General features: G+C 42.8%; 4 protein-coding genes across 6 annotated transcripts in view; 2 read left to right on the top strand and 2 right to left on the bottom strand.

Moving 5' to 3' along the window:
* Positions 1–586: 586 nt before the first annotated feature.
* LOC117753669 (E3 ubiquitin-protein ligase RNF31-like) lies at positions 587–11,586 on the bottom strand. Its single transcript, XM_034571885.1, has 24 exons — positions 11,383–11,586; positions 10,266–10,474; positions 9,718–9,864; positions 9,377–9,532; positions 9,241–9,297; positions 8,905–9,034; positions 8,593–8,748; positions 8,349–8,499; positions 7,991–8,136; positions 7,518–7,660; positions 7,108–7,350; positions 6,687–7,028; positions 5,710–5,895; positions 5,353–5,559; positions 4,830–5,003; positions 4,609–4,707; positions 4,239–4,328; positions 4,002–4,116; positions 3,399–3,511; positions 2,829–2,942; positions 2,253–2,301; positions 2,026–2,122; positions 1,767–1,932; positions 587–1,203 (listed from the first exon to the last, which is right to left on the bottom strand). Exons 2-24 carry the CDS (start codon positions 10,467–10,469, stop codon positions 1,156–1,158), a joined length of 3,333 nt encoding a protein of 1,110 aa, XP_034427776.1. The 5' UTR covers positions 10,470–10,474; positions 11,383–11,586; the 3' UTR covers positions 587–1,155.
* A 497-nt stretch (positions 11,587–12,083) lies between these two features.
* psme2 (proteasome activator subunit 2) lies at positions 12,084–15,308 on the top strand. 2 transcript variants are annotated; one of them, XM_034571889.1, is made up of 12 exons: positions 12,084–12,183; positions 12,270–12,324; positions 12,597–12,629; positions 12,719–12,781; positions 13,179–13,259; positions 13,650–13,695; positions 13,774–13,871; positions 14,001–14,069; positions 14,388–14,455; positions 14,598–14,652; positions 14,824–14,910; positions 15,004–15,308. In XM_034571889.1, the coding sequence occupies exons 2-12, from the start codon at positions 12,277–12,279 to the stop codon at positions 15,082–15,084; spliced, it is 729 nt and encodes a 242-aa protein (XP_034427780.1). In that variant the 5' UTR covers positions 12,084–12,183; positions 12,270–12,276; the 3' UTR covers positions 15,085–15,308. The 2 variants fall into 2 exon arrangements, with proteins under 2 accessions (XP_034427780.1, XP_034427781.1); XM_034571890.1 differs by lacking the exon at positions 12,084–12,183 and having other exon boundaries at positions 12,185–12,324; positions 13,650–13,690; positions 13,772–13,871.
* lsm5 (LSM5 homolog, U6 small nuclear RNA and mRNA degradation associated) lies at positions 15,252–17,383 on the bottom strand. The gene is made up of 5 exons (XM_034571892.1): positions 17,108–17,383; positions 16,163–16,258; positions 16,009–16,036; positions 15,844–15,916; positions 15,252–15,513 (listed from the first exon to the last, which is right to left on the bottom strand). Exons 1-5 carry the CDS (start codon positions 17,151–17,153, stop codon positions 15,481–15,483), a joined length of 276 nt encoding a protein of 91 aa, XP_034427783.1. The 5' UTR covers positions 17,154–17,383; the 3' UTR covers positions 15,252–15,480.
* A 984-nt stretch (positions 17,384–18,367) lies between these two features.
* The window catches only part of avl9 (AVL9 homolog (S. cerevisiase)), a 16,622-nt gene continuing 7,750 nt past the window's right edge, over positions 18,368–27,239 (top strand). The window contains exons 1-13 of one of the 2 annotated variants that reach the window (XM_034572656.1): positions 18,368–18,626; positions 21,402–21,522; positions 23,084–23,169; positions 23,480–23,551; positions 24,017–24,106; positions 24,181–24,247; positions 24,458–24,498; positions 24,597–24,635; positions 24,721–24,790; positions 25,110–25,600; positions 25,782–25,916; positions 25,996–26,215; positions 26,692–26,809. In XM_034572656.1, the coding sequence (XP_034428547.1) occupies positions 18,543–18,626; positions 21,402–21,522; positions 23,084–23,169; positions 23,480–23,551; positions 24,017–24,106; positions 24,181–24,247; positions 24,458–24,498; positions 24,597–24,635; positions 24,721–24,790; positions 25,110–25,600; positions 25,782–25,916; positions 25,996–26,215; positions 26,692–26,809 (1,634 nt within the window). In that variant the 5' untranslated portion in view covers positions 18,368–18,542. The remainder of the gene's footprint in view (positions 18,627–21,401; positions 21,523–23,083; positions 23,170–23,479; positions 23,552–24,016; positions 24,107–24,180; positions 24,248–24,457; positions 24,499–24,596; positions 24,636–24,720; positions 24,791–25,109; positions 25,601–25,781; positions 25,917–25,995; positions 26,216–26,691; positions 26,810–27,239) is intronic. The other variant, XR_004612346.1, reaches the window with a different exon arrangement.

Below are 27,239 nucleotides of genomic sequence, written 5' to 3'. Positions count from 1 at the left end.
TACGATTCATTCATTCATTTGATTGATTTCGAACGTGTAAATGAAAAAGAGAAATTATATAAATGTGTTAAAAAAGGGTTATTTACAAACAATGATTTCATCTACATATTCAAAGTACAAACTTATTTAATCTCAGCCTTTCTCCATAAGTCATTCATGACTAATTATCTTATACCAACCAGCTTCTTATACATCTATAAATATGTTACTTATATATATATACACACATACTGAACTCTTACTGTATTTAATCCACAGATTGAGATTCATTAACTTCTCCTGGTTGTTCGGATACTTTGAGTCTTACAATTCAAATGTGTTAGAGTGTTAGATAAATGTCGGACAGTAAAAGTACATTTGCCTTCTTGTCTGTAGGAGTAAAAGTATGAAGTAGTATGAGAAGAACATTTCAGTCAAACAAAAGTCCCTCTAAATTAAACTTAAGTACATTATCTGAGTAAATGTTTCTAGTAACAAACACAACTTGTTCATTTCGTGCCAAAATAAATAGTTTGATTGAAAAGTGTATAACGACAAAATCTCTCAACTGAGCCAAAAAACTGTGAGCGAGTGAGTCCAGAACAAATCCACATTTCAAAATAATCATATACTTTATTTGAGTTTGATTGATTCATCGTTTATAGAGAACATTAAAACCCTCCAGACAGTGAATAATAATATTTGTTTATATAATTTTTCAGAATACCTTTCCCCTGTTCAGATATATAAATTTTAACGTACATTATGTGCATAAGATAAATCATAAGATTCTTATAATATTCAAATAAAACACAGATACATTCGTTTTAACGTTTTTGTAAAGTTTACATCATGCATCACACGACCTGAGATGAAGTTCCAACATTTTTAAGACTCAGCGAGAAACAGTAGAAGATAACGAAGAATTGTTTCTTATTCAAAATCAATTTTCTCTTTATGATCAACAAGGAAAAAAATATAGATTTTTTTAACATAGAAAACAGCAGAAACGACAGAAATCGGACTCGTGACTCGTGACGTCACCGAATGACGACTCAAAGTTCTTTGCAGGTGATTGGATCGACCTCTCGCTCGTCAGCAGTCGGACTCTGTGGAGGTTTTTGGTTTCAGATCTTTCTTCCCGGAGCCCGGCGCTGAGGAGCTGAGCAGGAATCTTCATTTGTTGCGCGGAACCTTTTCTCCGAGAGGAACCTCACCCAGTTTCTGTCAGGAAACAAAAAAACAAATCTTACTTAGTCACCGAGATCGAGATGATTATTTGTTTCCAAAGAGAGGCCGCAGCACCAGCACCAGCACAACCATTACAAAGTGTGTAATGTTGAGCACTTTTGAAAAGAGGTGAGAGATTTAAATTTGAAAGGTAACTAGCCATGTTGAATTTCTGTTACTGGCCCCGTGATGGAAATGTAATCAAGCTCCTCGGCTAAATTTGGAGTCGACATCGGACAAGCTGACTTCTTGGAAACCACTGAGGATCTCCGCTGCTGGTTTGGTGAGTCGAACCAGTCTTATTTAAAAGTCTGAATGCTGTGCCAGACATTAAAACAACACGTCTTAATCTGTCATGCTAGTGTCACGATACAACGGCCTAAATTAGATCCTATTGTTGTGCAACATATTCGTAGCCAAGTGTTAACAAGTGGGCGTCCAACATAAGTATCACATTTATTAACAGATAATTAAAATGGGTCTTTCAATGCTCCACAGTCAGATCTGACGTGCGGCTCGTTCCTCCAGTTGAACCTCGTGGACTCCGAGCGTCTCACCTGGAGCAGGCGAGCGTGATACACGTTGTCGTCCTCGCCCTCCCCTCTCTGCACGTCCACCTGGTATCGCTCACAGGCTCGAACCAGCTCCACGGCGTCGTACTGCAGAGCCGGGTCCACAGAGTGAGCGTTGATCAGACTCACCAGGTACTCGCGGTAGTGTCTCCTGAAGCAAGGGAGGGAACAAATGATTAAATAGATAGATAGAGAGAGAAAGAGAGAGAAAGAAACAGAGAAAGACAGAAGGACGGACACTCACTCGCAGAGTCCAGCTTGTCCTGGCTGTGTTTTGAGGCCACACGGTGAATCGCTGTGTTGACCTCCTTCGTCTTTCTGCTCCATCACTCCACAAGTGTCTGGTTCAGAGACGAGAAGAACTTGAAACACAGATTTCTCCTGAACAAAGTTTACTTTACTTTGTGTATTTTTGTGTTGTTCTTAAACAATGAGACCCCAGACAAGACGAGTAGAACACAGATGTTTTACCAGTTTGAGTTCCAGTGGAAGGATCCGTGTTGAACTCCACTCCGCTCCTCTGGAAGTGGAAAAACAAATCTATGAATTCTAATACCAGGTTTGTGAGTGAGTCAGAGTGGAGAGTTCAATTCAACAGGACACATGATCAGGGATGGAAACACAACCGTTGTTATTAACACACTGATGATGCTTTAATTAACAACACAATTAATTTTCTACTGATCTTATGTTTATTCTGTTTATTCTTTCGTTTTCAGGAAGGAGAGAGTTTCCAACAGGAGCTGATGTTGGAAGGAAATGTAAAATACTTTTTAAAAAAAGTTAGTTTACTCTTAAGTCATCAAGTGAAAGCTGAGATGTTCTACAAAAGAAAGAAAGAAAGAAAGAAAGAAAGAAAGAACCACCAGAAGGTCCCAAACAACAAAACTAGAGATTTTCCTGATTACCTGATTTCATACACACGATAACAAATCGAATATTTATGCTTGTAGACTGATGTAAAAAAGCTATTTGAATAAGTGGCTATGGGGAATTTTCTGGCATTTTCTGTGACATTATGATCTCAACCATGAACAGCAGCGTTACCTGCAGCAGGGCCTGGAGTCTCGGTGGTTCCCAGTCTCTCAGATAGAAGAGACAGTCTCGAGGGTGATGTGCATGTAGACCGGGGATACTGCACTGAGGCTTCGTACATCCCGTCTGCACGAGACACAGAATAAATACTGATGAGGTCCAGAACTTGAAAAGGCAGCATGCTAAGATGTATTTTATGTGTTTGCACTTAAAACTGTTCAAACTGTTTTCTCCAATGTTCGCTCGTTGTTTACAGATCGTGATTCCTCTCCAAGTCTCTAATAATATCAACATAACAACTTCTCCTCTGAGGGTTTTTAGTTAACTCTGCTTTTCGTTTCTCAGCCTTTTTCCTCCAGATGGTGAGAAGTCACTGAGGATTCTGACAAAGCCTTCAGGACAGTGTTCAGTGTTCTCCTACGACCTCCTTGGCTTTTCAAACATTGCCAGTTAATTAGTTTTTAACGACCTCGAGCGATTGTGTGACAGATGCTGATACACGACAGAGGCACTAACTAAGATTTCCTGTTGCCGTTCCCGAGGCTCCAACTGTGACACTTTGCCGATGTGCATCCACCTCACCTTGTGGTACGGGTTGTTGCAGCCGCTGCAGAACTGGTACCTGCACTGGGAGCAGCAGAAGTGCATGCAGCCGCCTTTGGTCAGGTCGTACTGGAACCTACAGTGAGGACAGGCTGCAAGAGACCACAAACAAATGTGTTCGTCCTGTTAATGAAATACTAAAAGCTCGAGTTGAATCAGAAAGCTCGGGTCAGCAGGATGAACATCTGCAAAGTATGAATATACAGATTTACTTATCTAAAAGTAGGAATATCTCACTACAACAATCATTACAAGAAGAAGTCAAGCTTTCAAAATTAGCAAAAGTTTCAAACGTAAAAGTTATCACGACATAGAATGACTGTAAAAGATTACAGCTCCAACAGCCTGTTGCTTCCATCATCAATTCATCCACCAATAAAAAAAACAACATCCACTTTTTTACTCCCTTATCTCTGTATCAGGACCAGCCCGTAAAAACCAGTCTGACAAACACTCAGGACGATAAATGAGTAAATCAACCCAGTAACAGTGGATAGTTTTAAATGAAAGTACGAGTCAGGATGTAGAAATACTGAAATGAAACTTGTGGTTTAAGGTAAAGTTAAGTTCGCAGCGACTCACTGATGCCGTTGTCTCTCAAATAGCCGGCCAGGCCCTGCCTCTGGTACTCGGGGTCGTTCTCCCTCTTCCACTGCTGGAACTGCTCACAGGACAGGTTCTGGTGCTGAGGCTCCCACTGACACCAGAGAGAGAGAGAAAGTGTCAAAGTTCTGTGTCAGAGGAACTTTTCATTACTTTCAATTGAACATCAGTTGCTACATGTGATGAAAAATGATAACAAACAGAACTAATACTCACAGGTTTCTTGCACTGGGTACAAAAACTTTTGCGACATGACGGACATGTGACTTTCAGCTGGTCTCCATCGTTGATAAACCCAGAGATGCACTGACGATGTTAGACGGACGAGAAATGGTGATTATTTTACATTCATTTAAATTATTGACACATATTCATACATACGTTTTATTCTCCCATTATTTATTCTCTGTTTTTATTTATCTAGCCGGTAAAAAGAAAACGCCCAAATAAAAACAGTTTGTATTTTCATATTTCTAATATACAAATGGTTAAATGACACGTACACGTACAATATTTGTTTGACTTTCAGATAAGAGTCTATTTATAAGGATGTTTATGACTTTTGAATAACAAATCATGAACTCACGTGACAGCACCAGAGGAACTTTGGGTCTTTCATGAGAGCGTGCTCCGTCAACTTTTTATGAAACAGCTCGTACACTTCAGGCTCCAGACAGTCGCGCAGCTGCAGAGACAAAATGTTATTAAAACAATTTAAAGCATTATTATAAATATATTCTGTATATATGTATACAAGTGTCTTTCTGAACATACTCAGTATATTGATGCTCGTCTTCCTCAGCTCACCTGTATGTCCAGTGTGGAGAAGTAGCTGTCCAGTTGTTCGGGGTCATTGATGTCGGGCTCTCCACAGACGGGACACACCATGTCTCTGATGTGTTTATCTCTCACAGCGACGGTGAAGTGCTGACCGAAACACTCTTGACACACCGAGCACTGGCAGGAAGTCAGAGACTGCATCTGGAAAAGAAGAAACAGATGTGGAGGAAACGATGAACGCCCCCTGCGCAGATGAGAGCAAATCTACAGAAGTCGGAGTTAAAAGAAGCGACTGGATAGCGTTTAAAATAATACAGGGGCAAGACAAATTCTAATTACTTGGTTTCTGCATAAAACTTTAATAAAATGCGACCTGATCTTCAATCAACGTCTTAAATATACACAAACACAACGTGCTTCAGCTAAAGAACGGAAATTATAATATTTTGTGCAAAAGGTGCTGGTGGAAAAATCCCTGGATTTGGCGTCAACATCCTGAAGTAGAAGTTTCCAGAAACAGATTCATGTGAGCGTCCCGTCACTGACTCACCTTGCACCGAGGGAAGATGCACAGGCAGCACGGACACTCATTCTTGAGGAGACGCCTGATGAAATCCTTGTCATGTGACTCCTTCACAGCTTGAACCACATCCTCCAGGGAGTAGGTGACATCTGGCTCTTGAAGCAACGCCAGCACCAGCTCACAGCGCCCCCAGCTGGGCAGGTCGTACAACGCCAGCAGCCGCCTGCACATCCTCTGAGGGGAGGAGGACAAGGGGTTAAAGTACATTAACACCACACCCCAGATATGAAGGAATGTTTGTCTATTTCAGTACATAACACGTTTTCACACGTACAAGATTTGAATATTAAAACCGTTGGCTTCTGTAATTTGCCGCACACCGACCTGTTTGTCCGGGTTTTTGGGATCAATCGGCGGCTCGAGCTGGGTGGTCCAGATACGCTGGTGGAAAGGCTCCAGTAGGGGGCGCTGAAGCAGAGACAAGGCCCCTTTGACCTCACCTCCACTCAGCCGCAGAGCCTCCTCACACTGGGTCACATCCCTGAAGCCCAGAGAGTGGAGCTCCCTCATCTGGGCACGAGGACACAAGAAGGAAACGCCCAGGCAGATGTTTACAGATGTGATACAGGAAGTGTCTAATACGCTGGAATCGAGGTTGTAACCCTCTTAAAACCTCGATCAGGAAGTCACTCACCAAATCTTACACAACCGCAGTAACTGTTCGAAACCACAGGAATTTATTTCAAGGGGGGAATTTTCTTTCGTAACTTGAAAACAAAAGTTCTATTTATTCTGCAAATGAAGCGTTTTCATATCAGAAAACATAAACTCTGATATGTGTCTGTGAAAAGCTCATCTCAATAATATCGTTCAGGCTCTACAGACATTGATGTGTCAGCGTATGTGACACACAACTGTTTTAACACTGTAACCACATGTATGTAACTCTGTGTTCTCAACCCTCCCCTGCCTGTGTAACTTCTTTCTTTGTGAAGCCCTTCCTAACTCGTGGATGTGGTACTTCTTCTTCTTCGTGTCAGGCTCTGCTCATCAACCACGGTCGAGATGGTCGTGCAAGGCTTCACTCCCAACGCTCCACAGAACCGTCTTTGTTCTGACTCATCTGTTCAAGGTCAGTAAGTGGGAGCGACTCAGGAGACGTCCTGTTTTCTCACAAAATGTATTTCAGCACAGAACAGACGTTCAGGGAGTGAAGGAGGAAACTTTCTCCTTGTTCACACTCACCAAACAATTAAACTCGTGTTCATCAAGCTGCTGGTTCAGGGTAAAGGAAAGCTGCATAGTGTTACTTGACACCTTGTCTATCTGGAGGTGTCTGGTTGACAGATTCATTTTCCCACCTTGGCCTGTCGGTCTCTCAGCAGCTGCGTCACGGCTCTGTCGGTGTCTCCTCCCGCTGCTAACCACGCCAGCTTAGCCTCGGCTCTGGACAGCTTCACATCTTCGACTGTGGCGCTGGGTTCGCTCTCCGCCGACTCCTCTCTGTCTCTATCCACCACGGGTTGTATCCCAGAATCCCCTGTCTTGCAGTTCAGCTGGACGGACGCCGCCATAGCGCAGATTTCATCCAGCAGGTGAGGCAGCTCTGACGTCAGCCAATCACAGGGGTTGACGTTGCTGCCGCCGCACACGCACAGGGCCGCGTACACCTCCTCCGGGCTGACATCTTGTTTTTCTGCTTCCTAGGATGGAGGGTTTATTATTATTAATTATTCTGTGTTAGATTTGTTGTCACGTGGTTGTGTCCCCTTGAAGACTGACCCTGATCTGGTGGATGAGGCTGAGTCCGTCCTCCCTCATCATCTGTTGTCTCTTCAGCTCCAGGTTCACTCCTGGACTCGCCGTCGGCTTCACGGCCGCCGCCTGAGTTTGATCCTTAGTGACGGACGGCGGCTGCTGAAGAGACTGAGGCACCGAGTCGCCAGGAGAGTCTTTACATGGCAGGCTGCACATCTCACACACCGTGGGCTTGGTGTTCACATAGGTGCAGAACTGACAGGTCCACTGTGAAGGAGAAAGAAAAGAAAGACAAATATATTACCAGGTTTTTACCAGATGAAGAGTTGTTCATCGTTCAAACTGTTTTTGCAGCATGAGATTACAATCGGCTGTTTACCTGCTCATACAGTATTAACTACCTGAGCAGGGAGTAGAGTGACAGGGAGACAAACCTTTGTGTTGACATCAGACTGAGATCCAGAGCTGGACGGGGCCGGGGCGACAGGCGGGCGAGTGGCCAGACGAGGGCGCTCACACACCTCGCACAGGATGCTGCTGCCCTGGTTCATAACAGTGCAGCTCTTACACTGCCACTCTGAGGGAACAGACACACACACGAACACACAACAACATCCTTACTGCTCCGCTGCTTCGTACCATCACTTTGGTTCCTCAACAGGTTTTGCTTCTACATTTTCCAGGTTATTATTCAGACGATAATGATTTAGTGCTCGATCTAGTTGAAATATGACACATGGGATTTTCCTGAGATTAGATTTAAATTAAAAAGAGTAAATAAATATTTTATTACATGATATTATTGCAGTGTTAAAGTGTTTTCATCTTTTCCCTCATCTAAAGCACAGTTTGTAACTTGAATTAATCACGTGCTGCATAAATGAAGTTTATGGTTATTGTGTCTCACCGGTGTTTGGTGAGGTGGGAACTGAACTCTCTTGAGCGGTGGAAGCAGCCGTGGAGAGTCGAGGCCGCTCGCAGGTTGAGCAGAGAACAGCTCGCATCTCGTTCACCGTGGTGCAGTGTGCACACGCCCAAGGAGACAGAGACAGACTGAAAGAGGACGGAAGAAGAAATAAAATCACATTCAGGGTGTCGTGTAGCCATTGTTCCAATAAGAGACGTTTGCTTTATTCTGCAGTGGCGGAGAGAGACAACCTGTACATTAGGCTTCACTGGAGTTCTTAATTTTGCTTCTTGCTTCGGAGCACATATATCATTCACTTATATTTCTGTCAATAAGCTCTTATGTTTAACATCCTCACCTGGCTGTTTTGGCTGCTGCGAGGACAGACCTGTTGTGTCCTTTGCGGTCGGGGTGAGAGTGAAACAGTTTGTCACAGTTCAGACACAACCTCTGGACACAGGTGGAGCACTGAGACTGGACAGTGGAAACACCACAGATACCGCAGGTCTCTGTGGGGAACAAACACACACACACCATAAACAACCATACAAGTTAAAAACTAACTCTACCTCTGATTTAAGGCCGGTTGTGATGTGGCATACCCAGTTTGCTTTTCTGTATTTTGTCTCTCTTGTGAGCGGCTCTGGAAGGGTGGCGATGAAAGAGCCCATCACATGCGTCGCAAAAGGCCCGACTGTCACATGAGGGGCAAACCAGTGACGAAGGGCTACCACACAAATTACAAGCTGCGAGAGATCCTGGACACACAAGCAACAAAGGATGTAAACGATACTTAGCTGTTGCCTCTGGGAACGATATTCAATGTTACTGGTACAAATGAAGGATAAATGAGCATCGAAGCCACATTTTGATCGGGTTTCACTTTTCGTTTCTCTGGTTTGGCAGCAGCTCACCAGCTGACGGCTTCAGGGGCTGTCCCACGGGGCCCGGAGCAGGTTTGGGTGAAGGAGAGAGGACCTGTGGATTGTCTACCTGCTGCTCCTCCGCAGGCGGAATAACCACAGAGTCATTCACATCCGCCTCCTAAAGAAACAGCATCACAGTAAAAACGTTTTTCACGTTAAATGTGTAAAGCTTTGGAAGAAAATAGTGAAAAATAAAACATTTAAACTGATTAAATCGTGAGTTGTGAAGTAAAATACTGATTCATAGTAGATGAAGACGTAGATGAAGGGTAATGTAAACAATTACTAACAGAAATGAAGAAGAACACGAATGTTTGTACAGACCTGCTGCTCGAGAAATGGGAAGATATCTTTGAAGTGTTCTAGGTGAGGATGGGTGCCCTGAACAAACAAATGGAATATGGTGAATTACTTATAGAATTTGCAGCAGTGGGATGATTGACAGCGCTCAGACACGAACCTTAACGATCATGTCCACCTCCGTGCGTAAGGTCATGACCTCCAGCGTCACTGCGGCAACTATTTCAGAGTCTGGTTGGCCGACTTCATCCGGAAAACTGAGGCCATCGATTTGCTGGTTGGTGTAACCGTAGAGGAAGAGGACTCTGCGGCCTCCCTGTGAGAGGAGAGCTTTGTTCAAGAAGCTGGTTGACCCATATACACACACCTCTGACTTCATAATTTCACTTATTTCTTTTTAAATGTTAATTTCTGCACAAAATAGGGACTCATAAAAACGTCAAACCTGCGCTAAATGAAATGTTTAAGGCAGAACTATTCAACCTGTCAGGTTTCCCTCACCTTGATGGCGTCCACCGTGGTTCTGAAGACCGGGTTGTTGTGCTTGACGCTCCTCCAGTATTTGGGCCGCGCGGGGAAGGTCAGGTTACAGCCGTACTTCTCCAGAATACCCAGGGCCTTGACCAGTCTGCTCAACGACTCCAGGACCTGTTGTGGAGATGGAAGTTGCTGAGTCGGTAAAGTCCTGAGGGTCACTACACTTAAATAAAAGGTCAAGGGTCAAACTATATCTATACAACAATGTCCAAGTCCGAATTACTTACTACTAACGCGTATTTATGGAAAACAATGATTTCTTATTTTTTATGTGTTGTACTTTTACAGTATAGTCTTGTAAAATAAATGTTTTTGAGTCTCCATCTTTCTTTTTCTTCACATTTTGTCCTTTTTTAAACTTTAAAAAGAAAACTTTACCATCACATGTCAGCAGGTTAGTTATTTCTTCCCTCTCATGCTCAGATATAAGATTTTCCGATTTTACGACATTTAAAAAAAACAATACAAATTTTCCAGGTGTGTTATTCTGATCTGAAACGAGAGAGGCCGACCTCCTGCTTGCTGCGGCTGGCGGTGTTCTCCCTCAGCATGTCCTCGGCTGTGAGGTGGCGGTACTTCTCCGACAGCGGCAGAGCGATGCTCGCCATCGTCTGGACGTCGGCCTTCACATCCTGGGCGACGCCGGAGGAGGACAGGACGGACTGAGCTCTCCTCCGGACCTCGTCCATCTGCACGGAGAGAGAGCTGCTGCTCATCGCCGCTGAAATGACAACATTTGAGTATAAGTTGATTTTTAAATGATTTATCACCAAAAAAAAGACATTTTTGGCACATTCCACATATTGATGCAGTACAAGTGTCTCATTAAACACAAGTCATTGTAAGAGACAAACCTAAGAAAGAGGGATATTCTGTAGGGTGAAGGAAGGAAACTTTTATTCTCAATACCAAATGCAGAAAGTTAAAAAGTACACAGATCCTTCCTTCCTCCAGTTGTTATCTATCGAGCGTCCGAACTCAACCTTGTGTACTCAACGTGTACTTCCTCTGACTTTACTCCATGTTCTGTCCTCCTGGGTCAGGGAGGCTTTAAAAACATACTTTTAAAACATCCTATAACATTAATAAATTAGATTCTCAAGAGTATTTCACTTCACAGAACTTAACTTGTGCTCATAATACTGTCAATTCTTATGCAATAGCAATATTAGTAGTATTATAAATTACATTCTGAGTTAATCGTGTACTTTTTGAGACATTGACAAAAGGCACCAGTCTGGATTATTTTTTAATTAAAAAGTACATAAAAACCACAACAAGTAAAACGAAACTGATACGACATTTCTTCAGGGTGCAAGTTGTCAGTATGTGGCTAGAAAGTATATTTAAGTATATTTAATTCATAATTCATAAGCATATGAAGCTGCTGGGGGAAGTGCAGGTTAATAATAGTTCCCCTCAGTGACAGTAAACAGCTGCAGGTGAGACGGGTCAGAACCGTCGTGACGCTCCTCAGTCGGACCGGAGTCCTCGGAAGAACCGGGTCTGTCCCTTTCCACGTGTCTCGTGTGACAAGTTGCATTTTAAAGACAGAAATCAAAGCTGACAACAACATTTCTCGATAGTTTGAAACCGAAACTTTGAGGAGACATCGTCCCCGCTCGGTACCTGACGTGTCCAACGTGTCCCCTCGCGGTGCTTCCGTCCGGACTGAGGGCGACCGGTCCTCCGTCGGGGACAGGAGATCAGATAAAGTGTTTTAAAGCTGCTGAAGTGTCATCCTCACTCAGCTTGGAACTGACTGGAGATCAGCTGCTAGCGTTAGCTTCAAACCCGGAAGTCCACTCCGACGTTTAGCGTCTCGGCTCCACTTCCTGTTTCAAAATAAAAGCAAGGGGGGAGTTTCTTGCTAATTAAAAAGCAGTCGTCTCCAAAAAGTTTGTTAAAAAGTTCATTAGAATCTTAAAAAACGTTTTTTGTTTTTTTTTAACTTACTAAATAAGGACTAACACGTAGTTTTAAGGATTTCACAGGTTTGAGTCTGGAGGAAGTCTGTGTGGAACCTGCAATTCACCGAGTGGCCGCTAGAAGCTAAACAAAATAATAATTATGATATGGTGTTCACAATATTATCTCGGTCTTTCAACACTTTATTGTTTTCATACTAAAAACCAAACTAAGAATCCAAAAAACTAATAAGAAAAAAGTAAATAAGATTTGGTGTTTATATATTATTTATGTATTTCTACATTTAGATTGTTTCCGTATAAATCATTGGATTTGGTGTTTAAAGTATATTTCTGTGTTGATAACTTCTGTATCTGTACATTTACTGTTTCCTCCTCGTGTCGGTGGTGGGAGTCAGTTCTGCATGTGACGGAAGGAGGGGGGGGGCAGTGGGAGGCGCAAACTGGTCCAACTGGTGTAAAATCGAAAGTAACGTGCAGAAGGAAATACACGAACTACAAGGTAACGACCCAACCGCCTCAACTTTCAGATCCACTCTTCACACTTCATACTGTTTCTCATTGTTTCGTCTTTATCTCGTTTTGCAGCGTCGTCATGTCGAAGGCATCGAACCTGAGGATCAGACCCGAGGCTGCAGGGAAGGTGAGGGGGAGCCGCTCGGCCCGTTCAGGACGGACACACACAGACACACACACACACACACACACACACACACAAGTCAAGGTGCTAAAGGATAGAATGAACTTTACCGTGGAGACGATCAGTTTGTGAAACGTGAAGCGTTTTGAGAAACGTCGGTAAACGATCGGTAAAGTTCCCCCTGAGAGGAAAGCGAAAGTAAATCCAGTGAATTTCAGTTTTTAGTGTAACGTGACTCAGCAGTGAGGATAGTTTCTGTCTCGTGTTCCCTGCAGGTGGAGAAGGTCCAGCAGCACCTGCACCGTGAGGTCTGTGCAGCTTCCTCTTCTTAAGTTCATGTATTCAAAAGGAAATCTCTTTGTTCCTGAGCTTTGTGAATAACGTGATTGTTTTCCAGGCAGAGAATCTCTTCTCCACTGTCATCCCAAAGAAGATAACTCAGCTGGATGCTCTGCTCCAGGTCAGAAAGTTCAGTTTCCATCATATCACACTTTGTATGGACGTGTGAGACCCTCAGGATGTAGGATCTCTCTAAATCAGGGGCCAGTTACATGCATTCATGCACAGTTCCTGATTCTGTAAGATGCCCATTGAAGTAATTCCTGTTTTCTAGAGCTTTGGATAAAGACACGTCTTTGAAATTAGTTTCTTATTCAAGCTCATTGTGTTCTTCAAAAGAAGCTGAGGACATACAAGTTGTTTTCAGACATGAACTCTGAAGATCCGTAGAACCGGGTCGGGACTTTCTCCAGAGTTTGTCTTTCACAGCAGGAGATTCTCCGCTCAGCTATAATGAAATAAAGTTGAAAAATAGAAGTTAACACCTGTGGTTCCTGTTCTTCTGTCCCCGTTTACAGGACGGTGCCTTGAACGTGGACGCGTCCTCACTCCTGGCTCCGCTGGACATCCCCATACCTGACCCCCCCTCAGCAGAGGAGGTGAGTGCAGAGCAGCTCCACACAGTCGTCTTTCAAAACAACAACCTGAACAGAGAGAATTCACTTCACCCACTTATTTCAGATTAAATTAAAATCAACCATTCCACATAGAAACTGTGGAGTCAGCTAGTCTGGTTTCTGTCATTTATGGGAAGTGGGAACATGTCGTCCATCTTTATTTACAGTCTATGGTATAACTTATTGAGGCAATGCTAACGTTATGTTGTAATAACACCATTTCATAGTGACATTCCATGTGATTGGTTCATCGACACAAACTACTTTGTGAATTTATATAAGTTTATAAAGTTATATAACATGTTGTTAGATTCACCTTTAATCGGTTTTGCAAAAGCAAACATGACAAACTATGTGAAACTGGTTGTGCAGGAAATGGAGACCGACAAGGATGAAGAGGGCGAGAAGAAGAAGAAAGGTACGGAGTTTTATTTATTTTTATAAGGTGTTATTGTCGAGGCTGAGATTTAACAAACTCGTGACTTTTCACCTCCAGCTCCAAAATGTGGCTTCATCAAGGGGAACGAGAAGATCATGTTGGCTTTGGACAAAGTGAAACCTGAGATCATTGCCTTCAGGGGGATCATCACCACGGTGAGTGCAGAGATGAACGCTGAGCCCAGGATCTGCATTAAAACACTGAATAATGTCCACAGAGTAAATATGAAAATGTTTAAATTCTCATTTCACGAAGTTAAACTCACTCGTGTTGTTTCCCTTCAGGTTTCCTGCTGGATTCAACATCTCATCCCCAAAATAGAGGATGGAAATGACTTTGGAGTCGTCATTCAGGTGCATGTTCCTTTCAAAAGTATTGATCAAAACGATGGTATTTAAAAATGTTTAATCTTGATCATCTGCTAATATCATATATGATAGTTTTGTGTAACTCTGGTTTCGTTACCCTGTGATGTAGTTAATATCTAAATCACACTCCAGCATTCTTTTTTTAGTCTAATTAATTTGAAAAAAAAACAAGTGTAAGTTGAAATTATTTATTGCGATATAACGTCATTATCGCTAATTGCTTTTCATGTGATAATCTGGTTGTCTGATATCGTAACTTATTTTAGTGTAAGTGTTTCATTTCTGCTAATTTTTCCACCACAGGAGAAAATCTTGGAGAGAATCGCTGCTGTGAAAACCAAAGTTGACGGTTTTCAAACAAACATCAACAAGTGGGTTGGATGTAGATATTTGTTATAAGTGTAATGATGTAAAAAAAAAAATGTAATTTTGGTCGATATGATCACAAATGTTTCACTTTTCCTAGTTTAAACTTTTAAAAACACATTTTGTTTTTCTTGTTTTGAAATGTAGGTACTTCTCAGAAAGGGGAGACGCTGTCGCCAAAGCTGCTAAAGAAACTCATGTGGTGAGTTTAAAATGTTCTGGGCTTCAAGTCATTCATAGTTTTTAATATCAATATTTAAAGAGGCAGAAATTAAGTATCACATTCCCAAAAAGTTCTGAACTCTCCGGCTGAGCGAATCCATGATCAAATGGATCTTGATGTGTATAACTGACATTCTCTCTCTCTCTCCAGATGGACTATCGCTCGCTCGTCCACGAGAAAGACGACAGCATCTACGCCGAAATCAAAGTGATTGTTCTCGACCTCCGCGGCTTCTACGTGAGTCCGTCCTTCCTCCTCTGAAACGTAAACCGTCGCATCACGCTGCACCAACACATTCAAATGTTTTTTATTCCTCCCTCTTTACTTAAGGTCGAGATTTTTGACATCGTCAACAAGAATCTGGACAAGGTGACCAATCCGAAAGGAGAGGAGAAGCCGTCCATGTACTGAAGCTGGAGGTGATGAAGAGGAGGGACACATTCTTCACAGCTGGATCTTCAGCCTCACTCGACTCTCGGCTCAGAGAGTTCCACTCGGTTCAATAAACATGAGTTTTAACATTTTCACTGATTTCAACTTGTCCAAATGCAAAACTGCAATAAAAAATTAAGAAAGAATGAGAGTCACTGATTTATTTGTAACAAAACTTTTTAATAAATGTGATTCATTGTTAACGTCTCATTTATCTTTTTTTTTCATTTTTTATTAACAAAATCAATGAGGAATCTCGCCACAAAAATATTTTCCTCCTTAAAAGATCAAGAGGAAAGACCAACAACAATAATAATGATTTAAACAACTAAGAAACACAACGTAGACGAAGCAAAACACAAGTGTCCCTGGGATTCAAACTTCAGGACCTTCTCCTCCAGGTATGAGCTGTAAAACAAATTTATATATTATAGGAAATTAATTTAACTGTGAAGGTCTAAAACTTAATTCCTCTAAAATCTGTACAAGCACAGCTAAAAGGTGACGTGAGTCCATAAACCATAAGAAATGATAAAAGTACTGAAAGTGCTCGTTTATAAATTATAAATCAGACATGTTTTTTCATCAGATTTTGACGATTGAACATAAAACATCTATTCAATATTTAGAATATAGAACACAAAGAAAATATTCTCTTAACTCTCTTTAGTTATTTGTATTTATTTTAGGGGGTCGTCTGTTTTCAGATGGTTTAAGTGAAGCTAAATATCTCCGTACCATTGTGATGTTGTTGCCGTTCAGGAGGATCTGGTCCAGTTTGGTTATCCTCCGTCCCTCTGGTGTGATTTCACTGAAACAGATATTCACGATGAGTTAACTCAACAGCAGCTGATTCAGAAGTGACTGAGCTTCACTCAACGAAGACATTAAACATGTACTTACAACTCTGTCACATCCTCCAAGACCATATCTGAGAAAACGAGTTCAGGACAAACTCTGGAGCAGAATTCAGACCAAACCACCCATGTTAATAAATACTAGAGGAAGTGCGTTGTATATTTTTAAGAGACTGTAACCATGACGACTGAAAGGATACTGACAAAATCATCGAAACCCAGAAGGGTGCCGACGATTTCTTTGTCCGTTTTCATGACGATGTGAATCCGGGAGCCGATGCATTTGTCCACGAGCTCTGAAAGACACGTTCATAATTTGTGAAATTGATTTTCCTTCTCATTTTCCTTGAAAACTTTTTAGCACTTTAACTAGAGAACGACAATTCTGTAGTTGAAATACAAACGCACTTATGCACCTCAACATTTTAACATGTACGTTAAAAGATATATAAATACGACAAAGCTTTATATTGTTTAAATATTTTCTGATTGAACCTGGGTGATTTTTTTTACCCCAACGTGTTTGTCTCGTTTGTTTTAAACGTTATATTACATTTACTGCTGTATACGGTCTCTGAGCAGTTTATTAGGAACACCTGTACAAGTGGCAGCACAGCTTTAAGTTAGTGGAGATAAAGGTCAGGAGCTGCAGGTCAAACATCCCAATGAGGAAACTTTCACTGTTTGAATGTCTGAGAACTTCAGTGACCTCCTCGGTCACATGACCTGGATCCAGGGTCAAACTTCCAGATGTGGTTCAACCAGGAAATCAGCATCATGGACGTAAAGAGCAGAAATGTGCAGGACTGATGGGATGTGAACCAAGAGCAGAAGCTCACAGGGTTTGTTTCCCACACAGAAGAGACGTTGAACTGTCCAGTCACAGAAAGGTGTTCCTAATAAAGTGCTCATGGACTTTAATCTCAACTGGATCAGCTGAACTGTTGGAACATTTCCTTCATTCTGAAGCAGAGTTAACACGAGAGTTTAGCTAGCTGCTAGCATAATGCTAACACGAGCGAGCGAGACAACGCGGACACGTTCAAACTTCTCACGCGCAGATTTAACGGAAACAAACACACGCGGATTTAACACCAACGTGTCTGCGTTTGCGTGAAATTAATAAAAACGGGTAAAGTACAAACCGAGCGGGAGCAGCTGGGACGGGTTCGTTGTTGGAGTCGCCGCCATGTTTGATCCACGTGCAGACACAACCAATCGATAGAAGAATCGTCGGCTAAGACCAAAGCAATCAAACGCGAACTAATCGATAATCAATGTTTATATAGACGCGGAATAAACACAGATCGATGTTTGTTTGTTTATTTGTTATCGATCTGTTTGTTTATTCGTTATCGATCTGTGATCTGGAACCAATCAAATGTCAAGTCTTCTCCTTTCATCTAGTTCCACGTGATGGCGCTGTCAATACATGACGTAATTCTTTCACCAAACAGAGATAATAATACTGAGGTCAAGATGGTTCCTCACTTTTCTACTTTGTGCCTCTACTACTGTTCTACTTCACAAACTAGGGTTGTTTATTTTATAAATAATGTCTCACGTGAATTGCAGCTATAAAATAATATGACACAAGTACTGTGTGTGTAAGTGTACACGAGTCAGTAGAAACAATATTCCTTGTTGCACAAACATGATCAGCAGATGAAGATGATTCTTATGGACATATGTTGCAAGTATAAATGCAGAAATCAAAAGTTAAACACATAAATAAATGAAAACACTATTCAGTGATGAATAGAGCCATTTCTGTATACTTTTATAATTTTCACCCCTTTCTTTACTGTATTTATGCATTTCTTAATCAAATTTTATTTCTTTTTTATTTCCTTTTCCTGTAAATGTAATTTTAACATATTCTCATGTTACTTAAGATCTGTTATTTTATATGAAATACATTTTCAGACGTTTATATTTGTATTAATATTTGTATCTATCTTGTATGTAAAGCACTGTCATGTATGAAAGGTGTTATAAAAATAAAGATTATTACAGTGTTTATACGATATGTATAAATATGTATTTATACTTTATTTTATATATCTATATTTTAAGATTTTATTTATTTTTATGGCTCATTCTAGACTTGCACCTAACAACATTTTGGATCTTTTGACACCTGGTTGAAACTTGTTTCTTTTGAAGGCTTCAAAGCTTCAAAAGGTTCATAGGCTTTATTGTCATATGCAGAAATAAACAAGTTATCAATGCAATGAATGGTGTTTTTTATCTGTTTCCTATTGTTTGATATCAACTTTTCCTTTTTAACTTTGAAAGTTAAGCTTTGAAAGGTTCTTCATGAATTAAGTTAATTATTAGATTTTTTTAGTATAATTATTAAATTATTCTTATAAATATATAATTTGTGAGGCAGAAGCGGAAGTGTGCAGCAGGGAGTGCTCCCGCTCCGGCCGCCCCGCCCCTCCCCGGGACGCAGAGCGGAAGTGGACGCTCTGCGCTGCGGACACTGTGCAGCGGAGCTCCGGGTTGTTTTCACTGATCCGGGAGCGGAGACCGTCTCGTTCACCGTCAACGCGTCGAGGGGGGGGGGAGGCGGACATGGAGCCTCCGGCCGCGGAAGACGTCAAGGTGCCGGTGCTGCACATCGTGGTGGTGGGATTCCACCACAAGAGAGGCTGTCAGGTAGGTGAAGCGGCCGCGAGCTAACGGAGCTAACGAAGCTAGCTCACAACAAACAGCGTCAGTGACAGAACCCGCCGCGTCCGGACACTCTGATCCGAGACCGGTACCGCGAAGGGACGGAACCCCGCGGGGACATCAGCTGCTCGTCCCCGGTTATATAACCTCCGTCCTCCTCGCGTTGATAACGTCAGGCTGCAGCGCGCGTCTCCTCCCGGATATTAAACTGTTTGATTTACTACAACAACACCGGAGCCATGCGTCATGCGGTGGGTCAATGGGATCAGTGGTGAAGGACGTGAAGCATAAACATATAGTTTATGTTAATTTCAGCTTCTTGAATCCACCAGTCGTTGTATCAGCTTTATTTCAAAGTTAATTTCTCCAATTGCAATATTTGAAACGAGCTGCATCACATCTTAAAACGTGTTATTTCAGTCCCTTGATTTTTTAAATTCAATCGTTTATCTTGGCGAGCTTCTTGACATGACAATGTTTAGTGAAGCATTTTTATTGTAAATAATAATGGATGACACGAAAGCACTTTAAAAGTGAAGCCAAAACATGTGGATGGCCCCCTTGTGGCTGACTGCAGTATAATCAAACTTTCAATGTCGGCAGGTGAGATGCGACCAAACCAAAACAATTCCAAGTGCACATGGAATTTGTCCAAGACGGTTTCTGTCATTTTGTTTTTAATCATTTGAGAAATGGGCTTTAAACGTCATGAGACCGACCTCATCGGTTAAAAGATGGCTGCATCCGTGTTAGAGATGTTTTGGCTTCATGTTTGTACAACGGGAGGAAGTGGAGATGTTGCTTCCATCTTCATTAACACTGGTTGTCATGTGTGAATTCATGTCGCCGTCAAATGAAACTCAAATTGATCTTTTGGTTACTCACGAAGAACCTTACCTAATTTTTTAAAGGTCAGCGTCTTTAACTGGTTCCAAGGACAGGAATTAAAACATGATGGTATTTGTAGTTCACTGATTTATTAACAAAGTCTGACAAGAGGGCGAAACAGTCCAGGTAAAAACCATCACGACAAGCAAACTCCTCCAGAAATCGGTTAAAAATACAAAAAAAATCCAGATTGCAGACATGAGCTGAACACGAGGAATCAGACCTCGACGCAAACGACGACTCACCTGAAGTTTGTGGAAACTCGAACGAGTGAAACTCAGGGATTTAAATTCTCTGCAGCTGATTGACAAATAAGAAACAGGTGGAAAACTGGACAGGAAGTAAAGTCACTGCGAACATGATTAGGGAAGAAATTTCAACTGAAAACAGGAAACACAAAGAGCCGGAGAAGAAAGTTACTCAACTGGCTTCAACTACAGGTTTGTTTAGTGAGTCCAAGACAATAAAGATGTTATCTACTTAAAACATTGATTAATCTGTAAATTCATTTCCTGATTGTTCGTCCTGTCGGAAAATATCCGAAAGCCGTAAAAATCCTATAAATGGATTTTAATCTTTGAAGCTATTTTTATCATATGATTAATACAAAATCATTTGTATCCGTTTATGACGAAGAAAAGCAGCAGATCTGCACGTTTGAGAAGCTGCAAACCAGGGAACAGTTTTTAAAAATTGAGTAAAATGATTAATCAATTATCAGGAAAGAGTTTTGGTTTCTTCTTGAACCACGTTTTACAGAAACTCTCTCCCTCACAAAGCTCACGTGCTGGTTTTTCGTGTCACTGTGTCTACAAACCTGTTTTGCAGCCGTTAACATTTAAGTGGCGTCAGTCACCGACGTGTGTGACCTCCGGCCTCCTCCTCCTTCAACACCGGCTTCATTAGTGAGAGTGCACGTGAGCCATTCAGCGCAAGTGGCTCTAATTCATCCTCTCATCATCACCTCATCTTCAAAATGAATCGGACGTGCAGCAGTAAAACCGAACCCTGTGCCTCCTCCTCTTCGACGCTGCTCTCCATCTGTCTCCGCTGCTAAAACACGACGAGACGCTTTAACTAGACCGAAGCGGCGTCGAACAGACAGTGAGCGCTCGCTCTGTGTGTCGGGTGAGGAGCCTGCTGTGTCTGTTAGTTATCTGATCGGGGTCGGCCACCTCCTGCTGGGTATCAGATGATTGGGTTTCTGTCTCCCGTCGTCCATCTGTTTCTCCGTCGGACTCCCAGGTGTCCCTTGTCGTGAGCAGCTCTTCTGCGGACTGAGGAGCGGCCGCTCGCCCTCAGGCTGCTGCAGGCGTTGATCCTCAGGGTGTGAATCATTGTCTGTGGGTGTGTGGGACGTTCAGGACCGGCAGGTTTCAGGTTAATCTAGACGGACTCGGCTCTTAAACGCCAGGAAAAGATCTAGAAGGTTTCAGCTGCTGACGTGCAGACGTTTCTTCTACCTTTACCTTCAAGTCAAAGGCTGTGATTGCATCAGGGCTGCAGCGTATTCTCAGTATCGATTAATCTGCTTCTTCTCGTCTGTAAAATGTCGCACAAGAGTCTCTGTCACAGTTTCCCAGACGTCTTTAGGTCGCTTGTCTTGTCCAACAATCCAGAACCTGAATATATCAACTAGGATTTTAAAACTGAGCCTGAAACCACGATATAAAAACATTCAAATACATGGAAACAAAATAATACAAGGAAGTGGTCCCTTGTTAAAGAAAGACAGAATATGATGAAGATATATTACAAAAAAACGTGTATGAACCAGAAGTTTCACCCCCCCCCCCTCCTCCAAATATACATAGATGAGAGAAATGTGACATCACAGTAACTCTAACCACACGTTCTCTCCTCGACCCGCAGGTGGAATTCTCGTACCCTCCGCTGCTGCCGGACGAGGGTCACGACAGCAACCTGACGCCCGAGGAGTGGAGATACCTGCCGTTCCTCGCGCTGCCTGACGGGGCGCACAACTACCAGGAAGGTACGTGTCCTCAATAACGCAAAAATCCCAAATCATTATTTCAATATTTTGCATGCATCTATTTATTAGGAAAACCTGGAATGGAGGATAAGGTCTTTAATTTTGAATGTGTGTTTAAGTATCTTTGATTCTGTCACGGTATCAGAAACAGTATCCGGGCGGTAAAGCGAGAACCGGACTGAGCGTCGGTGACACTGATCCGACTCCGTCTTCTTGTCCCGTGTGTCGTGGCTGTGGTCACGTGACACGTGGCGCTCCTGTGCTTCGCCACCGTCGGTCATACTGTCGCAGCACAACAACAGGAACTTAAACTCAAAGTTCAGCTCTGGATTTAAAACTACAGCCATCAGCAAAAAACTGTTACTGTGCTGGTGACATATTTTACTGCAGGTGAACGAGGAGCTCAGTGTGTCACAGAAAAACAAAATCTTAATTCAGACGTTTTTCTTTTCTCTTTCTGCACAAATGCATCCCGACTAAAACAACCTGACCTCAGGCAAGTGTGTCAGTTACAACCTGTTAAGTTCTGCACATTTAATTTAGAGCTGTGACAGTTGATCAATATGTTCTCGCAGTCGATTGACAGAAAATAAATCTTGGAGTTGAATAATGATTTTTTTTAGAAAGCAGAACATGAGCTTCTAAACAAATTAAGACTCTGTTGCTTTCTTTTCTGTAGATTAAATAAATTGAGGGTTTTATATTTTGTGTTTGGACACAATGAGACCTTTGCAGACGTAACTCAGCAGCAGCAGCGAGTCGGGGGCTGTTTGCTGGCTCGTCGCAGGAGGTTTGCTCGATGCACTGCAGCTGTGGCCTCCGTCCAGATGCCCCGCTGCTGCTGCTGCACCCCCCCCACCCCTGCCTCCGCCTCCCCTGTCGACTCTGGTTAATCTGCAGCGTCTCTCCATCCTCTCCATCCACATGTCTTCATCCCGTCCTCAGGCTCAGCACTCTGTGACTTCACTGCTGTATTAGCCAAACAGACCACACTTGGATTCCTGGGCTGAAACATCCATGAAGAGCTGTGACAGCATCGCTTACATTCAGTTTCAAATCAATTCCCAACACTTCCACATTCAGATTCCGTCTCATGACAGCACGGAAGTGAACCGGAGATAAATCATTCATCACAGTGTTTAGAAAAAGCTCCAAACACTTTCCAACGTGTATCTCTGGATCCTGCAGGACTGAAGACACAATCTGAAGCTTGTAGAGGTTTTTCTATAGATTCCTGAGCACATGATCGTCTCTGACTGTGATATTAAGAGGAAACGAGCAGCAGTTTGTAAAGTTTGGCTTCGTGTTGCAGGTTCATCCAGTTTGGCTGCGGTTATGAAACCAGGTCACGCTGTAAAATGATCACTTCAGTGTCTCAGATGAGCCTGAAGGTTTCACTGCAGCAGTGAACGCAGCTGCACTCACACACGATGAAGTTTAAAGTAACTGACGGTTAAACTGTGTTTTCTTCATTGTGCTCATTTTCCCTCTCAGGTCACACATGTTGTAAAATCCAGGAGATTAAATATTATATGACACCGTTTATCCCGATGTTTTACAGACACTGTGTATTTCCACCTGCCGCCGCTCACTGGAGACATGAAGTGTGTGTACGGAGTTTCCTGTTATCGTCAAATAGAAGCAAAGGTCAGTCCGTGGAAATTCTCTCTTTATTCTCCTGGAGCCACGAAGCTGTGGCTTTTGTTCTGTGGCTAAAAGTATGTAGGAAACAGATTCTGTACCTTTCAAAATAAAAGACTTGTTTGCTTAGATTAATACTGAGCTGTGGTAGTGTTGATTGGTCCAGAGGAAATAAAATAAAAACATTCCAGAGGTTTTCATGAGGTCGGCTGCAGAGTGATTGGTCATCGTCACATTTGGCTTCTGTTTTTTATATGTACACATAGTGTTTATTGTCATATACACATTTAAAAAAGATGTTTTAATATCCCATCAGGCCCTGAAGGTGCGGCAGGCTGACGTCACCAGGGAGACGGTTCAGAAGAGCGTCTGCGTCCTCAGTCGAGTGGTGAGTCACGTCTCTCGTGGCGTCACACAAGAAGCCCTGTTTTCAGTCTTAGGGGTTTTTTACGAGCTGGAAATAATGAGATAACTGGGCTGTGAAATATTGTCGTGACCTCTGTGCTACGATTGTGCTCATGTGGGAAAGAGAGGAGAAGGAGAATGAGCCGGAGCAGAGAGATTTTTTATTTCCTTCTCCTCTAATGTCCAGAAATGAACTCAGCGAGGATTTAAACTCCTAAGATGACGTTATCAAACTCGAATGACAAAAAACATGTATTTGAGGTTTGATATTTTATGGTTTGACCATACGTCTTTATTTAAATAACCATAAATATAAAGGGGCTGCAAGGAAAATTCCAGAAAATGTCCGGAGCAACTGACTCAGACTTTTGTTTTCTCACATCCAGGAAAGTTAAGTTTTAGTGAACCTGCATGTTCTGCTGCTGACAGAACCTGTTCTTGTTTCCAGCCGCTCTACGGCCTCCTCCAAGCGAAGCTGCAGCTCATCACTCACGCCTACTTCGAGGAGAAAGACTTTTCACAGATCTCGATTCTGCAGGTGAGAAGTCGTTCTGTCTGTGAATGTTCTTCTTCTCTTGTTATCGTCCTCCGCTCACGTCCTCTCTCCTGCAGGAACTCTACGACCACATGAACGGCTCCTTGAGGGGTTCGACTCTGGAGGGCTCGCAGGTTTATTTAGGTCGGTACAACTTAGTTTTTAATAAAACCACATAAATATGTCCATCTGTAGTTTTGTTCTGCAGACTCAGATTCTTCTGAACAGAGCACATTGTTGTTGTTGTGTCTTCAGCTCTTTAACGCTGTGATTTAACTGCACAAAAATGTTCATGCATTTTTCTCTCAGGGTAAATTCCACATTAGTTGAAGCTCAGTTTGTTTCTCTCCTCAGGGTTATCGCCCAGAGATCTGATCCTGCACTTTCAACACAAGGTAGAAGAAAATACATTTCCTGATCCTATTTGCTGTAAACAGAGTTTATATTTTCATATTTCTATAACACCAGTAAACATCTTTCTTTCACGTCTTAGGTTCTGATCCTCTTCAAACTCATTCTGCTGGAGAAGAAGGTACAAACAAACACGTCCACTTTTAGATTCATTCAGTACTTTTTGAAACATGACTTGATTTTTAATTTGTTGTGAATGTTTCCAGGTTCTGTTCTACGTGTCTCCGGTCAACACACTCGTTGGAGCTCTCATGACGGTTTTATCGCTGTTTCCAGGTCAGTAAAGAACAAACTAAAAGAAAAGCTTAACTCTTCTGATGGTTTTATTTATTCCACCTGTACAGATAATATAAAAACACAGGATAGAAATATCATGTCATCTTTAGGCAGGACACAAAACAGACCTTAAAATGATCTCAATGTATGGAGTGAGAATCCATCTGAATCATTTCCAGATTTTAATCATAAAGTGTTAAGTTAGTCCTAAAGGTCAAGAAGAATCCTGAAGTTTAAAGTTTGTAGAAACTTTGCACTAAGAGAAGTTTTCTAATAGAAACGAGGACATCTCATTATGATGATGTTCATGTGTCTGCAGGTATGATCGAACACGGGCTGGTGGACTCGTCTCACTACAAACCCAGGAGCAGCGTGTCGGAGGAGCTGAGCCTGGTGGAGAGCTTCTCCGGAGCCGAGGAGTTCGTCTCTGTGTCGGTCACCGACCTCGCCAGCACGGCCCTGGAGCTGGTGGGGGAGGACACCGGCCAGCGAGCCCCCGAGTCTCTGTCGTCCGGGAACAGCACAGAGGGGGACAACCACCTCCTCAAACCCCCTTCACACACCTCGCCTGAGTCCTCGGAGAGCGACTGGGAGACCCTGGACCCAAGCGTGTTAGAGGAGGCTGGCGCCAAAGAGGCAATTGAGGGGAAAGAGACGGGGTCAGAGCTGCCAGACACATTCGACTCCCAACCGGGGACGCCCATCACTGTGCAGCCGCAGGCGGTCACCGGTCAGGGAGGGGTCACCCAGGGCCTGGTGTCCGGTCTGGAGGAGGATCAGTACGGCCTGCCGCTCGCCGTCTTCACGAAGGTAACGGCAGCGTCTCCGCTCAGCCGCTGACTCACCAAATATAAAATGTGTTTAAGGTCCAAACAGGAAATTAGTCTCATATTTACTCAAACATCGTCTCCTGTCTCTCACCTGGTAATGAATCGACCAGGCAGCCGGGCGGAGATAAGCACCTGACCTTTCATCCTGTTGTTGTTGCCAGGGTTACCTGTGTCTGCCCTACATGGCCCTGCAGCAGCATCACCTCCTGTCAGACGTGACGGTGCGAGGCTTTGTTGCCGGGGCGACCAACATCCTCTTCCGCCAGCAGAGGCACCTGAGTGACGCGATCGTTGACGTGAGTCCTGCTCATCTTCACCGTTTAATGTAACGGTTGAATGTTGTAGCTTCAACGTGAAAGGTTCCTCTCTTCGCAGGTGGAAGAAGCTCGGATCCACATCCAGGACCCTGAGCTCCGGAAGATCCTGAGTTTGACGACGGCCGACCTGCGCTTCGCCGACTACCTCGTCAAACACGTGACGGAGAACCGCGACGACGTCTTCTTGGACGGGACCGGCTGGGAGGGCGGAGACGAGTGGATCAGAGCCCAGTTCACGCTCTACCTGCACTCATTACTGTCGTCTGCGATACAGCAAGGTCGGCTCCTGTCACTCATTCACTCATTCAATATGTTTTACCCGTCGTTTATTACTTCACTCTTGTTTCTATTGATCGGTTATTTCTCCATTAGTCGTTAGCGCTTCACAAAACGTGCAGACATCAGTGGGACTCTTAGAGTTTACACATTTTCTGGAGTCGTTTCCTCTTTAGATTTATCACTTTTTTCCCCCCTGGAATAATTGAAAAGCTAGAAAAGGTTTTAATTTAGTTTTTCTAAATGTTTTCCTCCTCATTTTCTCCTCCTCGTTCGGTTGAATTGATTCCACGTTATTAGAGTCGTTACGATGGCAGCTGAAATCGCTGCGTCGGGCTCGCACGGCGATAATCATAATTATCGCCGTGATAACCATAATTACCCTACTGAGAAAGTGACAGTAAATCCAGTCACGCTGCTGTTTGTGTTCACCGGCTCGTCTGCTTCTCTTTTGTGTCCTCGTGTCGTCGCTGCTCAGACAACGAGCGGCTGCTGGCGGATTACGGCGCTCCCTTCGTCGCAGCGTGGAAGATCACCCACAACTACCGGGTGTGGCACAGCAACAAGCACCCGGCCATGACCGCCATCACCCCCGGGTACGTGGGCGGGAAAAGATTTGGAAACTTAGAATGATGGGGGATTTTATGTGGAAGTAAAATAAACAATATATTACATCTTTTCTTCTTTTAACAAAAGAAATTGAAACTGTAAAGGTTTATATTGACTATTAAAAAAAACAAGCAGCTATAGAAGGTTTAAATATGTCACGTTAGTTTATGATTATGAATCTGAGCAGATGTTCAACACCAGTTTTGGTGTTTTTCAGTTTTAGATACTTGATTATGATTATAAAAATGTATTTAATCTTTAAAAGTACGTTATGTCAAAATGTAATCACCTACAATATTATTTTCTGCGTTGTGATATTTATGACGATTAAGATCATCTTCCAGGTGATTTTTTTATGAAACCAGAGAGTTTAAAAAACACATGAAAGTCTGTATTACTTAAAGATATTATTTCCAT

The sequence above is a fragment of the Hippoglossus hippoglossus genome, chromosome 20 (genome assembly GCF_009819705.1).
Source record: "Hippoglossus hippoglossus isolate fHipHip1 chromosome 20, fHipHip1.pri, whole genome shotgun sequence".
Lineage (NCBI taxonomy): Eukaryota > Metazoa > Chordata > Actinopteri > Pleuronectiformes > Pleuronectidae > Hippoglossus > Hippoglossus hippoglossus.
The sequence above is the reverse complement of the archived record's forward strand: the minus strand, read 5'-3'. Positions and strand labels throughout refer to the sequence as shown.

Excerpts from the sequence above, each read along its gene's own strand:
- LOC117753669 (XM_034571885.1), bottom strand. The coding sequence starts at position 10,469 with ATGAGCAGCAGCTCTCTCTCCGTGCAGATGGACGAGGTCCGGAGGAGA. Across the intron at positions 7,351-7,517 it reads AGTCTGATGTCAACACAAAG|TGGACCTGTCAGTTCTGCAC; the intron begins GTTTGTCTCCCT and ends TCTCCTTCACAG. Across the intron at positions 5,896-6,686 it reads TGAGAGACCGACAGGCCAAG|ATGAGGGAGCTCCACTCTCT; the intron begins GTGGGAAAATGA and ends CCTCGTGCCCAG.
- psme2 (XM_034571889.1), top strand. The coding sequence starts at position 12,277 with ATGTCGAAGGCATCGAACCTGAGGATCAGACCCGAGGCTGCAGGGAAG. Across the intron at positions 12,325-12,596 it reads GACCCGAGGCTGCAGGGAAG|GTGGAGAAGGTCCAGCAGCA; the intron begins GTGAGGGGGAGC and ends TGTTCCCTGCAG. Across the intron at positions 14,070-14,387 it reads ACTTTGGAGTCGTCATTCAG|GAGAAAATCTTGGAGAGAAT; the intron begins GTGCATGTTCCT and ends TTTCCACCACAG.
- lsm5 (XM_034571892.1), bottom strand. The coding sequence starts at position 17,153 with ATGGCGGCGACTCCAACAACGAACCCGTCCCAGCTGCTCCCGCTCG. Across the intron at positions 16,037-16,162 it reads GGGTTTCGATGATTTTGTCA|ATATGGTCTTGGAGGATGTG; the intron begins GTATCCTTTCAG and ends TCGTTTTCTCAG. Across the intron at positions 15,514-15,843 it reads ACGGCAACAACATCACAATG|CTCATACCTGGAGGAGAAGG; the intron begins GTACGGAGATAT and ends TTTGTTTTACAG.